The sequence below is a fragment of the Phyllostomus discolor genome, chromosome 5 (genome assembly GCF_004126475.2).
Source record: "Phyllostomus discolor isolate MPI-MPIP mPhyDis1 chromosome 5, mPhyDis1.pri.v3, whole genome shotgun sequence".
Lineage (NCBI taxonomy): Eukaryota > Metazoa > Chordata > Mammalia > Chiroptera > Phyllostomidae > Phyllostomus > Phyllostomus discolor.
The window spans coordinates 2,805,092-2,820,683 of record NC_040907.2 but is presented as its reverse complement, the minus strand read 5'-3'; the positions used below and the strand labels follow the sequence as shown (position 1 = coordinate 2,820,683).

Below are 15,592 nucleotides of genomic sequence, written 5' to 3'. Positions count from 1 at the left end.
CACTCGCGCTCCGGGCCCCAGTGGGGATGGCAGGCAGGTCACCCAGAGCCGCGGGAGGCAGGCGCGGGCCCTTGGGCTGGCCGAGGTGCAGCCAGCCGGCGGACTGGGATGGGGCTCGCCCCAGGCCGGGGGGCCAGGAGGACCGGGGAAGAGCGCCCACTCATGACTTCACAGACAAAAGCAGCTTTCGGAAACCCGACGCGGGAGAGTGGATGATTGGATTACAGGCCGTCTTTCAAGCCGAAGCCAGCAGCCTCGGCTGGGGACGGCGTCTACATAATTGAGGAGGGAAGTTCACTGCCAACCAAGACGGGAAGTGCTTCCTGCTGGGCTCGGCCCTGCCACGTCCTGTGTCCCCGGATCCGAGGCCCCGATTCCCCGCGGCCCTCACCACACCGTTGAGACATGAGGAGGTCAGGGGTGCGGGGCTGGCTGCAGGTCAGGGGCCCCGAGGGAGAGCCCGGTGACACCATCACCTTGGCCCTCACCCGGCACAGCACCTCTGGCACCGGAGGCACCGAGGCCATCTCGGTGTGGGGACACATGGAGACTGTAGCCAGGGACCAGTGTCCAAGTGTTTTGAGATTCTGGCCCCGTGCAAACAACAGGGCCTGGAGCTGCTCAGAGTTGGAAAAGCACACAGGGCGGGAGGCGCATGCGTGAACCCTCTCGGGATGGGGGGGGGCCACAGGCCGCGGGGCTCCCGCCCTGCCCGGGGAGCCGTGGCCACACGACTGTCCCCGTGAGAAAAGGCACGTACTTGCCGGCTGCGTAGACTTCCGCTGTGTCGAAGAGGTTGATGCCGTTGTCGTAGGCCAAGGTCATTAGCTGCTCCGCCATCTGAAACGAGGAACCAGGGCTGCTCGCGGGCGGTGCCGTCCTGCCAGCCGGGGAGCACCCAGAGGCCCCCAGGCCCTGCCCTGGGTCCCCTGTCCTCTCCCGCCAGGGGACGGGCGTGGAGGCTGAGCTCAGCATCAGACCACAGAGGAGAAAGAAGGTGAGTGCAGAGGCAGCTCTGGGCTGTGGCCTTCCCTTGAGCGGGGACCCCCCCCCCCCGTTGGGGCATCACAGGGCTCCACACCTTGACCGGGATGAATAGTGTCCCTTCAAGTTCATGTCCACCCAGGACCTCAGCTTGTGACGTTGGGTGGACACGGGGTCTCTGCAGCTATAATTAGTTAAATTAAGACGAGGTCACAATGCATTAGGATGGACCCTAAGTCCAGTCCGAGGGTGTCCTTGTAAGAAGAGACACACTCGCACAGGGAAGGGGCCGCGTGGAGGCGGGGAGGTACCAGGGTGGTGTGTCCACCTAGGCCAAGGGTGGCCCAGGACGGCCAGCAGCTCCCCCAGGAGGGCTGGGTGAGTGGGATGGGACCAGCCCCTTTGGAGCCTGGGCGGCAGCTTAGCCCTGCCTGCCGACACCTTGATCTTGAATTTCTGGCCTCTGGACTGTGAGAGGACGAACTTCCGTTGTTTTAATGCCCTCGGTCTGCGGGACTTCAGGACGGCAGACCACGGACACCGACAGCCCACCACAGGAGCACCGCGGGTCTCGGCAGGATAACTGCTTCCAAGCTACAGCCAGAACGGTGCGTCTTATGGCACTGTGGTCTGCAGAACCCTCCCCAGAAACCGAGTGAGCGTGGTGTTGTCACTGCTTGCGGGCGGAGGAACTCCGTCCTCAGCTAGCGTGCTGGCCCGGCCCGTGTCTCTCTGATTCCCGCAGGCGGGGCCTGGCGAATGGCCACCTACCTGGGTGGCGGGGGAGGGCAAGGATCAAGGAGCAGGGTGGCAGGGGGAGGGGGAACCTGCCTGCAATTGACAGCTCCCATTCCCCAACAGAGAAGGGGCTCTGGACCCTGACTTTGCTCTGCACGTGGCAGAGGTCCTTCTGAGGGTCACAGGTGCAAACTCCGCCCCCCACTTCTCACGGCTCAGCTCAGAGCACCCAGCAAGCCCAGGGTGGGGTGCATAACACTCAAACCCTCAAAAGCTGCAGGACGGAAAGCGGGCCAGGCGAGGCGTCCGGGAGCTTCTCCCAGAACCACGCTCAGAAGTCCCACCTGCCAGGCAGGTACGGAGAGCAAGGCCGGAGACTGGCGTTGACCCCTGGGGCTGGGGGCTCAGTCTCTGCCCGTGGGAAGGCGGCCGGCATGAGCAGATAGATCCCTGGGTTTTTCAAGAGGAGCCCGAGCTCTGGGATATTTCAGTGGCGGGGTGTCTGGTTTTCCAACGTGGACAACGAGCCCCAAAGATTTCCAGTACCGAGCAGGCCAAAGCTGACCCCCAAGAGTTAGCAGCTGGTGTCCAAGCCGGAAAAAGCTCGGGGCGTGTGACCACCAAAGCAAAGAGTTTTCTGGAAACCACATGTCGCTGAATAGCAGAAACCAGGCCTGGGCCGCCGCCAGCCGACCACACGGGGCTCCGGGAGCAGGCAGGTCGGCACGCTGCCACGGAGGATGCCCACCTCCGCTCGCCTGCCCGGAAGGACGTGCGCACGACCCTCAGACGCTGACGGACAGAAAGAGGAGGAGGGGCCCCGGGGGTTTCCAGGGCTGTGTCTTCTTTTCTCTTTTCTTTTTTTTTTTTCTCTTCTCTTCTCTTTCCTTTTTTCTTTTCTTTTCTTTTCTTTCTTTCTTTCATTCTTTCTTTCTTTTTCTCTTTCTTTCTTTCTTTCTTTCTTTCTTTCTTTCTTTTCTTCTCCTTCCTTCCTTCCTTCCCTTACTCTTTCTCTCTCTCTCTCTCTCTCTCTTTTCTTTTCTCCTCCTCCTCCTTTTTTTTTTTCTCTCTCTCTCCCCCTCCCTCCCTCCCTCCCTCCCTCCCTTCCCTCTGCTGTGATTTGGGTGTGCTTCCTCCTCCGGGGTTTGCTGTGGGAACACAAGTGTTCCCCAACAACGTGGCAGCTCCGTCACAGTCCCCACATGCCATGCTCTCTCGTGGGCCTTCCCTTTGTCATTGTCCAGACACGACTCCTGCCGATGTCCGCTCTGGGGGTGCCGCCTGCGTTCCGTCTGGGAGCCTCTGTTGTGTGGCCAGTCCATTACTTCCAACGTCCGAGTCCCAGGAATCAGAGGCAGAGGGAACCTCTGGAGAGATGTGGGCCCCTCGCCGTGGTCACCCTCGGGGGCCCGGGACTCTGTCCTGCCCCAGTGCGGCTGCCCCAGAGCCCAGGCCGGAGGCCAGAGCACCGTCCCCGAGGCCCCGAGTTCCAGACGAGGGAATGAGGACGCCCACGTCCCCAGGTGGTGGGGGGCTGAGTGGGATGATCAGCGTAAACTTCTTAGCTCTGGATGGGGCAGGGGTTGGGGTGGAGGGGAGTGGTTCCACCGGAGCAGCAGAGTGGAGCAGGGGACCTGAGGCTGGAAACCCGACTGACCAGGGCAGCTGCCAGCTCGGCTGTGGGGCCTGAGCTTCACTCCCTGTCCCTTCCTCCAAGGCTCGTTCCTCTCTGCCGCCCTGCGGGAGCCTCGCTGCCTGGGACGACGGTCCCACAGATGACGGATGCTGTGCCCTCATGGGACAGGGGCAGGCAAACCTTTTCTGTCGAGGGCCGGAGAGTAAATAGTTTAAGCTCTGTGGGCCCGACGGTCCCTGCGGCAGGCATGCAACCCGGCCTCGTCTCGAGAAAGAGCCACTGACGCTGGGTGGGTGGACGGGCGTGGCCGCCTGCCTGCGACTTCACAGAAGTGGGCTGTGGAGTGCGCAGCAACAGGGTTGGCGAGAGGTCACCAGGGGCTGGGGAGCTACTGCGTGCTGGGTTCAGAGCTCCTGTTTGGGGCGGCGGGAGCCCCGGGACAAGGCCAGCGGGGAGGGTGGCGTGGCAGAGACAATGTACTTCGTGCCGTTGAGTGACACATACGCGTCACCATCGGCCTCCTGGATTTTACGCGATGTGTGTTTTAACCACGCTAAAAAGGGTTAAAGTGGCAGATTTTATGTGTCATGCATTTCATAAAAAACAAGAGGCCAAGAGCATAAGAACAGCTGGGGGCTAGATGCGGCCCGAGGGCTGCTGCTCCCTGATGGGGGCGGAGCCTGGCTGAGGAACACCCACCTGCCCCAGCCGATCCCCCGGTCTCTCGTTTCTGCACCCCCTGGCACCCGGGCACGGTGCCTGGCACACCGCAGGTAACCCTAACAACAGAGTTCTGTGCCCCCCTTCCAGGGGGTCGCCGAGTGGGCATGCCCGGTGGGCCGAGGCCTCCCGGGGTTTGGGGAGCCCACAAGTTCCTCCACAGACCAGTGGGGGGGTGCCCTGCTTCCTCGGGACGCCCACCCTGCTGGCTCAGCCCCGGCAGGCAGCCGGCTGAAGCCCCGCACCGATTGCTCGCCATCGGAACGTGGCGAGGCGGGGCCCCTTGCACTTGACACATTGATTTTTTTGGACACCAACTGCAGGATTTAACATAGAAACGCTGCTTGCTCCCACGCTCCACCATTTTCGCCTGCCAGGACCTTTGGGGACCCTGAATCTCATCTGTTGTATCCGCTGTCCACCCAGCTTCTCATCACCTGGACACGCCTTCCAGTGGCTTCACCCATGTCACTGAGTCCCTGATGGGGCCGTGGCAGGGCAGCCGGGGCTGCCATCGGATGGTCAGTCAGTCAGTCCTCTCTGGGCGCGAGGGCCTGTCAGTGAAAGGTCACCTAGGTGGACGGTCACCGTCAGCCACTGCTCTGCAGCTCCCTCACACGGACACGCTGGACAGGGCGGCTCACGCACATGGAGATGAAGTCACCCCCTCCCACAGCTCTGCCACCTGTGACGTCAGCAACCCTGTGGACAGGGACGCGGGCAAGGCAGCACGACTCTTTCCCGGGACCTGTGTGGGCTCCGGGGCCCTGGCTTCCCGTCTAAGTGCTCAGAACCAGCCTTGGTGGCCGGAGGAGACAGCTCCCGGTGCCGTAGCACCTCCTGCCCGCCTCCACCCAGAGACCGCCCAGACCTGGACCCGGACCCTCCCAGCCAGGGCACGGGGCTCTCGAACCCGCTGCTGCCCCGACAGGTGAGGGGAACGAACACACAAATTAAAGGCAACTGGACTCTGACGGAAGCACGGCTCTCGCTGTGCAAACCAGCCCAGCGACCACAGCTAACTCAGGTCTCATGTGAAGTCACGCATTGATTTTGAAACGCGACCTTCCTGACCGTGAGTAGGACAGATGGGAGGGGGGCTCCTCGTGTGGACGGCCGGAGCTCTCCACCCACTCGCTGTCCCCAAGTGCACAGCAGCCGGGGGATGTGGTGTCCCCTCCAGGGCGGACCCGGAGATGCCGGCGGTGCAGCGTCCCGGCAAGCACGTGTGCAGGCCGGGCGCGCGGCTGGTAGCAACTGTGCGAACTGTGGAGTGGGAGCCCAGCGGAGCGGAAATCCCCTCCGTCTCCAGTTTGAGGGGAGACCAGCAGAGCCTGCATTCTCAGACCCCTCAGCAGACACGCGCTGAGGCTTCAAACCCGCTCTGTAGGGAGAGCTCAGAACCGTGTCGGGGTTTACACTTTGGAAAACCTGTGCTCCCTGAGTTTTCCTGGCACGCTGCGGATGTGGAGCCTGAGCTTCTGGGACTTTAAGGGGCTTGCTGAAGCCCCAAGCCACGCCCGGCTGCTAAGGGTGACGCCGCTGCTGCGGCTCACCCGACCCGCCCGTCCGTGGCAGGTGCAGGCCAGGGCACCCTGGGGAACCAGCCGGGAGGGGAGCCGTGTGGCTTGCGGGAGCACCGGGTTGCTGGTGCTTAATTTAACAGACTTCACCGCCTGCCCGGAGGGGCCGCCCTCGTGGGGGCCTGGGGAAGCAAGGGAGCCCGTCTTACCTCGTCAGTGATCTGGCCTCCAAAGGTCACCCATGTTCCTGGAAGGAGACACACGGGCTTCAGTGAGAGAGCCGCCCTGGGGGGGCCTGACTCGCCCCTCCCCGGGTGCTGGGCCTGAGGCTGCAGGGGGCGGAGAAGGGGCGCCTGCCTGGAAAACAGTGGGGACAGGCAGGCCCTCGCTCTCGATGGATGGGGGGTGTGTGTGTTGGGGTGCCCAGCGTGTGTGCAGGGCGTGGAGCGGTAGGGTCATCGTGACCCAGGAACGGGCTCACATCTTGGGAAAGAGGGAGAGGCTGTATCTGCACCCACTGCCCTCTCCTAGGCACGCCTCCTTGTTACCATGGTAACAGGCCCCACCGATCCTTGCTCTGGGGACCGCTCCCCCCCACCCCGCCCCCCAGGCCTCCCACAGCCCCCGCTTCCCTGGGTGGCTCTAGGCCAAGCGGCCCCCACACTCACCGAGCCCCAGGCAGGACACCCGCAGGCCCGACTTCCCCAGGTTCCTGAAAAACAAGCACCATGTGAGTTCTGGGTGGTCAGTGGGAGACCCGCCGGCCAGGCTCGGCCCCCTCACCGTGGTTCCCGGGGCCAGCTCTGTGAGCCGTGCCCCCTCACCCCAAGCCCATGCCGTTTCGAGGCGCTGAGGGTGAGGGGGACCTTCAGAGGAGCCTGCCGCTCGCCTGCGCTGGGAGTGAGGGCCTTCTGCCCCCTCCCCGCACCCCCGGGCTCAGCCTTGGGGCTGGGACAGCCACCCTGGGGGCCGGGCGGGGCCCCTGCAGGGAGACACACTGGAGCCGTGTGACCGTCTCCCCGCGGAAACGGGACTGGTTCCATCCCGTGGTACCGGCCTCAGGCGTCCTCGTCCCCTCCCTTGTTCGGTTTCTTGCCCTGTGTGACTTGGAGCGTTTGGCCCCCCCCACCCCCCGAGCTCCGAGTGGCGGAGCAGAGGTCGGCCCCTCGTCACGGGCCACGCGGCCCGGGGCCTGTCCCTCTGCGGTAGGAGCAGGGTGGGGGCTCCACGGTGGGTGCCGCTTCCTGGGCTGAGCCCCAGCCTCTGTGTGACCCCCTCCCCCCTGGGCCAGGGCCACTGAGGGGATGAGGTCCAGACACCCCAACGGCCAGGGGTCTTGCCCCAAAGGAGGACATGCATCGCGGCTGGTTTCTCTCCTGGGGAGGCCCTGAAGCCAGAGCTGGTTTCAGACCCTGGTCCGCCCCCTCGCCCACTGAGTGCCCCTGGGCCTGCCCAGCGCCCCCCTGTGTCCGTTGTGGGGTGGGCTCTTGGCCCCGTTCTCTCCGGGCGCGCAGTGAGGCTGCACAGTTCAGGGGCCTGAGGCGGGAGCTGACTCCGCCCATGCCATTTCCGACGCAGACGGCACAGGACGAGATTGTGGCGGCCTTTGTCCTCACACAGACAAACCAATCAGGCCCCAAACGGGAGGTGCTACACAGGGACGGCAGCCTCCCTTTGTCTTCCCCCCGAAAATCAGTGGAATGACCTGCTGGTGCCTCAGCAGGGCTCGGACCGTCCCCCCCCAGGACAGCCTGCGTCTGTGACTGCTGGACAGACGGACAGGGGGCGGGCTCGGCCTCGTCTCCGGCACACTGGGTCACGCCAGGTGTGCTCACTCACAGCTGCGGGAACGCCCCATGGCGGCTAGAGAGGACCGGTGCAGGGGCATCCGAGCCTTGCACGTGACTGGTCTGGCAGCTCGGCAAAAAGAGCCGGAGGTTCTGATCGGCGGTTCCCAACGGAGTGCGGGTCAAGGGCCCCTTTGAGAAAGCCCTTCCCTGGACACGTGCGGGGACACGAAAACGCTTGGGACTTTGTTTGCGATGCCCTGGTGTTCACAGAGACAAATCCAGGTGCCGGCCTGGGGCTGCGTGCCGGAATGTGCTGTGTGTTCGAGGGGCGAGTGGCTTCAGCAACAGACAGGTGAGGACACACAACAGGGGGCTGAGTTTCTCCCCCCACCCCACCCTGCATGCCGGGGCAGCACCCAGTGCACGTGGCTCCCCCGCTGCCCCTCCACCCCCTGCCCCCAGGGATGATGCAGAAAAACTAGGGCGCCTCTCGAGCGCAACACCACAATTACCCTGAGCAAGTTTTCCCCGCTGACACGATGGTATTCGCTCTGCCACCCGCTGCCAGGCCCAGGGAGAGGAAATGCGAAGGGACAGGGTGTCTCCGGGCGGCTGCGAGCTCTGAGCCCGCTGCTCCGGGGGGGTGGGGCTCTCGTCCAAGCGCAGCCATGTCTGGACCACAACTGGACAGACGCTGCCGCTCAGGACTTTCAGGGCCAAAACGTCATTCCCTACAGACTTTTCTCCCCTGATTAGAACCTGACGCAGCGAAAAAGTCCTTGGCTAAATCTCTAAACCCCAGTAATGTCGGTCTTCGTGAATGCGGCTCCTGTCTCTCCTGCTGTCTGTAAAAATGTGATTGAGGGCTTCGCCTGGCAGGGAAAAGCGTGAGGCCCGCCGCCTGGACGCCCTGCACCGCTAGACACGCCCCCGAGACGCTGGGCAGGTGCGGACAGTGTAACAATAGTTCGGGAGGACTCACACTGGGTGTGTGTGGTCCTGCTTATACAAGGCTGGACCCCCATTGTTTCCACCTGCCGAACCCATCGAGCATCTGGGTGGGGCCCAGGGTGGAGATGCAAGGGACAGCTGGGGGTCCCTGCCCCCCGACCCTCTCCATTGCAAGACACAGCGAGGCGCCCTGGCACCCTGGGGGCCTGAGCCCCCGAGAAGGGCACGTGACAGCCTGTGCCATCCTCACGCTGTGGCTGAGCCTGGGCAGACGCTCCAGGTGCAGCTCGGGGCCCCGCGGAGCCACAGTCCTGCCTGCAGAGGAGCCTGGCCTGGGGTCTGGCTGGGGCCGGGGTTGGGGGGGGAGGTGAGTGCTGTCCGCGGTTCACCCAGCAGCCTCGCTGCAAAGACACCCGACCGCCCACGGGGCAGCCTCTGGGGCCCCGTGCGTCCAGGGGGAAGCAGGGGCCTGTGGCCTGTTCCTGGGGTTCCCGGGAAGAGGAGGCATCCCAGAGCCGATGTTGGGGGCTCACCCGAACAGAAACAAGTAGGCAGGAGGAAGGGAAGCCATCACGCCCTCCCTCTGCCTGCCTGCAGGCTCGAAGAAACTTGGGGTGACCCCGAGCCTCGATTTTAGCTCTCGCCCTGCCTGCCAAGGCTAGAACAAGCCCCTTCTGGCCTCGCAGCTCAAAAACTGCCCAAGTCCGAGGGCATCTGCAGGTTTTACAGGGGGAGGGGGGACAGGGGAAGGCGGCCCCCCACCCAGCAAAGCCGTCCAAGCCTCCTACCTATGTTTCATCCCCTGCTGCTTCACGCCGGCGTCACCGGCGCTCCGGTGGCTCTGCACCGACAGCTGCCCCAGGCTCCGGGCCACCATGGCCACAGCCCGGAAGCGGCCGCGGGTGCCCAGGCTGGGGCTGCTGGCGGCCGGCCGGCCTGGCCGCTCGTCGGGGCCGCGGGCCTTGAGGCTGTGCTCGGAGCACGCGAAGGACACCTGCATGGTGGCCGGCTGGCGTGGGGGGGGGGGTGGCTGGCACTCAGCTGCCGGGCTGGGGCCCCCTCCTCCCGGGCTCCGCAGTCATCAGCCCGTCTCCGCCCGCCCGACGGGACCCCGGAAGGCAGAGGGGCTGCGAGGTCTTCCTTCCTTCGGGAGCGAGGGCTTCCAGAACCGATGACGGAGAAAAGTGGTTGCGGCCTCCCGGGCCAGGGAATCAAATTTCCAGAAACGGGCTGGAGAGGACGCGTCAGAGGGAACTTGGCAGTCGCGCGGGGCTGCCGCCTTCTGCCCCCTCACCTCTCCCTTGTGGCTGAGGTCCCTCCGCTGCCCCCGCACTGGTCTGGCTCTGGCCGCCGGCCCCCAGCAGTGTCCAGCAGGGCTGGGCTGCCCCTGACTCCTGGCCAATGAGCGACACGGTGGCCTCTGACGGGAGAAGGAGGGAGGGCCCCTGTGTGGGGCAGCGGGCAGCGGCCCGGGGTTTCGGGGAGCAGCTGCTTCTGCAGGCTTCCCTGGGTCTCTCGGAGGCAGCCTGGCGTGGCCTCCCGGGGCCGAGCACCGCGGGCAGCTGGGTCTCCCGCCAGGCCAGTGAGGTGGCTGGTGAGAGGCTCAGGAGGCGCCCGGTGAGTCACTAACGAGGGGGTTTGCACAAGCCGCGGCCCTGGCGGGTCGCCGGGGGTCGCACTGGCCGCTGGGTCAGGACGCGGAGAGGCAGGCAGTGCTGCCAGCGGACGTGAATGGCGGGGCTTGTGGGCTGTGGCTCTGGCCGGCATCACCTGCCTGTGGGTCTTGCCCAGGAAAAGGTGGCTCCCATTGGGGCCTGGCACGAGGAGAAGCCAGAGTGGCGGAGGGAAGGCCACTCTGTCTAGACGACAATGACCCGGGGGTCAGGGACCAGAGGCCTGAGAAGCTCTGGCACTTACAGAGGACTCAGCCACAGCAGTTGCTCAGCGAATACTTCGGGAATGAACGAATGAATGAATGAATGAGTGAACAAACGAATGAACGAAGACCCTCCATTCCACCCTCCTTTCCCCCACGTGTGGCTCATGGGGTTTTCTGAAACCCAGAGAGATGTCCCTGTTGGCCCCCAGTGCGACGCTCCCGTCCTGCAGGGTGGCCCTTGCCAAGGCTGACCGCCATCTGGGAGGGCCAGGGCTGCCCCTCAGACGGGGTGGGCAGGGTTTTGTCAAGGCTCCCCAGAGCTTGTCACTTTCCACTCGCCCAAAACTGGGGTCACGATTCCTGATACCCTTAGACAGTCACAGGAATGAACGAGAGTGGAAAGCAGAAAGTGGAACCCCCTGACTTGAACTTGCCCCAGAAGTCTCTCCTTTGAAGCGTGTTTAGGTGGAGAGGGGGTGAGTCCTCATTGGCTGGACACGGGCCTCAGGCGGAAGCACAGAGCATGGAGGTTCAGTGGCTGCTGTGACTGGTCAGAGGCGCAGTCACCGCACTCAGAAGCTGTGTCCCCGGAAGGCCACTGAAGGCAGCCTCCTGGACCACAGGCTTCTGGCTCAGCTACCTGGGCCCCCCAGCCCACGTGCCCAGGATGGCGAGGAGAGATGGGAAAGCTGGGGTGAGGGCGGGCTCCCGGCAGGAGGGGCAGACACCCTCGCCGCACAGACGGCCCCGATCAAGAGTGAGGACGCGCGGCTGCGGCTGGCGGGGCCGGCGCCCGGCTGTACCGGTCAGGCTGCCCTGGCCATGCCGAATGGAGGACGGTGTGCACCCAAAGGCGCCCTTCTGCAGCGGAGGAGGGGTGGATGCTGACAAGGTGGGGGCTGTCCCAAGCAGCAGTGGCCTGGGAGGCCCTTGCCCCCTGACGTTTCTAAGAGCAAAGAGCGGCAGACTGGTGGACTTCCTGGAGGAGGTGCCGTCTGGCGGGCGAGAGCCGAAGGAGGGCTGCTCAGGGGTTGCGGGCTGTGGCTTCCCCCAGCCCACGCCCCAGTCCGGCCCAGTGCTGCCAGCCTGCAAAGGTGACGGTGGCCTTATTTGGAATGGAGGTCCTAGTAGATGTAGCTAAGGTGAGGCCACGCTCGACTGAGGGGGCCCTAGCGCCATGACTGCTGTCCCTGCAGAGGGAGACCCAGAGACGGACCTGCACACGAGGGAGGGGGCCCCGTGCGGGTGGGGGGGGCAGAGGCTGGAGGGGCGCGTCTACAAGACAAGGAACGCCAGGGGCCACCGGAGCCCACCAGGAGCTGGGGGCGCTTTCGGGGTGGGGGAGGGGCGAGGCCCTACATGCCGCCGTCCATACAGCCCTTTATTACGGCCGCCCAGGGCCATCGGCCTGTGCTCACAGGACTTAGAATGTTCTGGGTGCTGGGAACAGATGACGGCCCCGCTCTCAGTGGGGTGCAGAGGGGCAGAAACGCGGGGAGAGAGAGGGTGGGAGGGGTGAGGCGGCCCACGAGTCAGGACGGACAGTGGGCGTGGAATGGCTCCCTGGGCGTTGATTTGGGCCAGGTGGTCAGGAAAGTGTCTCCGAGGATGGAGGCGCCCCTGGTGGGGGTGAGCGGCCCTGTGGACGTCCAGGGGACGCACCTTCCAGGGAGAGGGAACACAGCGTGCGAGGGCCCTGAGGAGGAATGGGCTTGAGCGCCCTGGGTGGGAGGGAGGGGGTCAGACGAGGGCCAGGCAGGGCCTTGCGGGGAGTGGGGGTTCATTCTTGGTGCCGCGGAGCGGGAGAGGGACAAGGTCTGGTGTCCACAGGCCCCTGCCTGCAGCCACCGCCTGAGGCCACATCTCAGCCCTCCATCACTGGGGCTAGGTGGTGGGAGGGGCACAGGGAGGGGCAGCTTTCATGGGGGTCGTGTGGGTTTAAGAATTCAGTGCATTCATTTTAAACAGCAAGGCTTGGGGGCGGTTAAAAAATGGGGGACGTGAACAGAAAAGGTTCTCCCCGGCTGCGGGGCTCCGGTCAGCTGACCAAGCACCCGGGCCCGCGGCCGCGTCTCCCTGGGCCGCCCCTCCCTGGGCCGCCCAGCCTCGCTCGTCTGTGGGCTCTGTCTTCCTTACGTTTAAGACCAAGTTCAACTGGGTCCCGGCCAGGCTGCTGACAGGGACCGGCGACTGTGGGACGGCTTTTATCTGGGATCTTTAATAACAGGGGGCCGCCCTGTTTCCCGAAAACCAGACCCCCTGCTGCAGCAGGATGGGGTCTGCCAGAGAGAGACGGGCTCCCCGACCAAACCCGGGGTGATAAGCGTTGGCCTGCCCAGCACTACAGGCGGGTGGCGCTCCGGTCAGCTTTGTGCCTTCCCTCCGCAGCAGCCCACCCCCCCAGGGCCTTTTGCCCCCCACCCCCCCAGGGAGTTCAGCCTGGTTCAGATGGGCTCCTCGGGGAGCTGGGCAAATGGGAGGTTTGTCGCCATCCCCCCATGTTAGTTTCTTGGGGCTCCCATGACCACAGGCCACCAGCCGGGGGTGCTTCAAACAACAGAAATGGCTCTCTCCCAGTTCTTGTGGCCGGAAGTCTGAGATCGGGGTGTCGCAGGGCTGAGCCCTCTCTGAGGGCTCTGGGGGGGGCTCCTTCCATCACCTCTCCCAGCTTCAGGGTCACGTCACTCCCGCCTCTGCCTCCACCGTCATACGGCCTCTTCCTCGCGGGTCCCCGTGTGACTTACACGGACACACACAGGTCACTGGGACTTAGGGCCCACCCTTCTCCAGAACGACCTCATCTTGAGTCATTGCATCGCAATGACCCCGTTTCCCAGTACGCCGCCACATTCTGCGGCTCTGGGCAGACGTGACATCTTGGGGGACAAGACCCACTCCAGTGCGCCCTTGATCACGGGCTGTGTCCACAAGGGAGGGGGCTGGGGCCTCTCAGGGGGTCAGGGGTGAGCTCTGGCCGCCCTGCTTGGTCCCCTTTCCCGAGTTGTGACCCTGTCCCTTGGCCTGGAAGGTTCTTCCCCACATCTTCAAATGCCCCCCTTCAGACGGCGCGGGTCCCAGCTGCCCCCGGCTTTCCTCACCGCTGAGGTGCCACCTGCTTTTCTCCGCCTCCCCCCCCCCCCCCCCCCCCCCCCTCCTGGGCCAGGATGTTCGTGCGGCCTCTGGCTGCCAGCCTGGAGCCAGGGAGACCCTCCGTGAACATTTGCTGAATTCACGAAAAGCGCCGGTGCCTAGCCGAAGACAGAAGCCATGGAGTCTCCCTCCTCCCCCGCACCTTGAGAAACCCCCACCAGACTAGGAACGCCTGCGGCCTGGCCAGCTGACCCTCGGTCCTCCCCTCGAAGCAGCCGGATTTGGAGCACGAAGCCTTGAGAATCCTGCCACCTAACGGGCTCCCCGTGGAAGTGTTTCCCCTTCTTTAAATCACAGCCTTGCGCTCAGACACTGAGCTGAAGGCCCAGACACTGTGCCCCCAGGAGACCATGTGACCACAAGAGGCCCAGGGCCGGCCTCTGGCCCACTCTGCACAGACCAGCCAGGTCACTCACCCCTGGGCCGGGGCTGGGCAGGAGCCAGAGGTCACACAGGCCGTCCACAGAAACCTGAGGGCCACACAAACAGCGAATAACTGTTTAGTGTAGGTATGTCCCAGGTACCTCATGGGACACACTCATGCTAGCATAAAAGTTTGCCGTTTACTTGAAACTCAAGTGTCCGCGGGCACCCTCCATTTATTTGCATTTGCTGAGTCAGGCGACGGCACACAGATGGGGCAGGGAGGGTGCCCTTGGCCGACTGGCTCCGGCCAGGGCTCGTCGCCGGGCGGCTTGGGGCTACAGAGGCGATTTAGATGGGAAAGACCAGCCCTGGGCGGGGGCCCCTCTCTGAGGCCAGCAGCAGCGAGAGCCGGCTGGCGGGAGCGCTGTCCCGGGTGCTGATCTCGAGGCCGGGCGAGCCACGCAGACTGTCCTTCCGAGGTTCCGAATAGCCCCACCTGCCTGTCACCCGGGGAACGCAGGGACGCCCCATCCGCAGCCTTTGCCACGGTGGCCACGGGTGCAGTTGCAGCAACCAACCCGGAGGCCACCTGGGGAAGACCACGTCCCACGGGCGACAGCCCGGATGGAGGGCCCAAGGCAGGGAGCCCACCCTCGCCCCAGCAGCCACGCTGGGCGTCCGGTGCCAGGATGGATCTGTTGTTTCAGACGATGAACTAAGCTTTGCCCTGACCTCTGTACCACCCAGCCCTGCTGACCACTCTGTGCCAACGCCGTTGCACGGAGAGAAGAAAGAGCGCATCTACCCCTCTGCCAAGTTTTTTTCTAGAAAACACTCTCTTGCCAGGCAGAATGCACCAAGCTCTACGGCGCCGGTTGCTGGGGGACAGGACCACGCAGGCTCCTGCTTCTCCCTTCACACATGTCCGTGTGGTTGGAATTTTGAGCACGGGATGTCGACCCCAACGTACAATGCAGTTGCTAACCGGGTCTCCCGGGCCGCAGCCCTCTCTCGGACCTGCCTCTGGCCGCGCCGGCCTCCCGTGGCGTCCCAGGCACTTCCCGCCGGCCCGCCGGCCCTTACCGGTACTTCATGCCCGTGCGCCGGGCGGTGCAGCCGTCCAGGGAGAGGCCGTGCATGCGGAGGAAGCTCTCCATGTTCCTGGCCTGGGCGGCTGCCCGCACCTCCCGCAGCCGCTGCAGCTCCAGCGTGTCGGTCTGGCGGACGGGGTGCAGGGCCCAGTCCGAGTGGCACCTGCTGCTCACGCTCCGCAGGCTCTCGCTGTACGTCATGGACAGCATGGTGCCGCCTGGGAGCCGCCGCCGCCGTCCGGGCAGGGGAGGCCGAGGGGCAACGGGGCAGAGAGCGCGCCGCTGTTCCCACGGCCCAAGCTGGACGCTGGCCCCGGGGCAGGGCGGCTGCAGAGACACATCCTCCAGTGAGAGCAGCCGCGGAGGGCTGCCGGCGCCTGGGGACCGGGCCTGGCCCCTGGGCGTAAACACCTCTCGGCACGAGGTTCTCAGCTGCCAAGGCTGCACGGCCGGGGACTCTGGCTCGGACCCCCGCTTCCCGCCCTGCACTGTGAGGCAAGCACAGCTGAGGCTGCATTCCAGGCGGCAGAGCTCAGGGTGCTCGCAGTGAGAACGGGGGTACGGAGAGCATGCAGACAGCCCGAGCCCCAAAGCCGAAGGCGCGGCAGCACAGCGCACCCTGGAGGCGTTACCGGGTAAGGCCGGGGAAAGGGGTATGCTTGGGAAGCACACCTGTCGCTGAGCAGATGCCGGTGTGATTGTGCCAGGCGACCTCGCCCCTCCCCAAGCCTTGTCCGGGGAAGGCCACCCCCACAGGCACTCCG

General features: G+C 64.9%; 1 protein-coding gene across 7 annotated transcripts in view; it reads right to left on the bottom strand.

Annotated features, from left to right (window-relative positions):
• Nucleotides 1–15,592, bottom strand: part of KCNAB2 (potassium voltage-gated channel subfamily A regulatory beta subunit 2) — a 62,609-nt gene that overhangs the window by 14,262 nt on the left and 32,755 nt on the right. For 4 of the 7 annotated variants that reach the window (XM_036025248.1, XM_028511553.2, XM_036025247.1 and 1 more), the window contains 3 exons: nucleotides 6,270–6,313; nucleotides 5,811–5,848; nucleotides 761–840 (listed from right to left, as the gene is read on the bottom strand). In XM_036025248.1, coding sequence (XP_035881141.1) covers nucleotides 761–840 — 80 coding nt within the window. In that variant the 5' untranslated portion in view covers nucleotides 5,811–5,848; nucleotides 6,270–6,313. Of the gene's footprint in view, nucleotides 1–760; nucleotides 841–5,810; nucleotides 5,849–6,269; nucleotides 6,314–9,130; nucleotides 9,643–14,820; nucleotides 15,105–15,592 lie in introns of those variants that run through there. The other 3 variants (XM_028511551.2, XM_036025245.1, XM_028511552.2) reach the window with 3 other exon arrangements.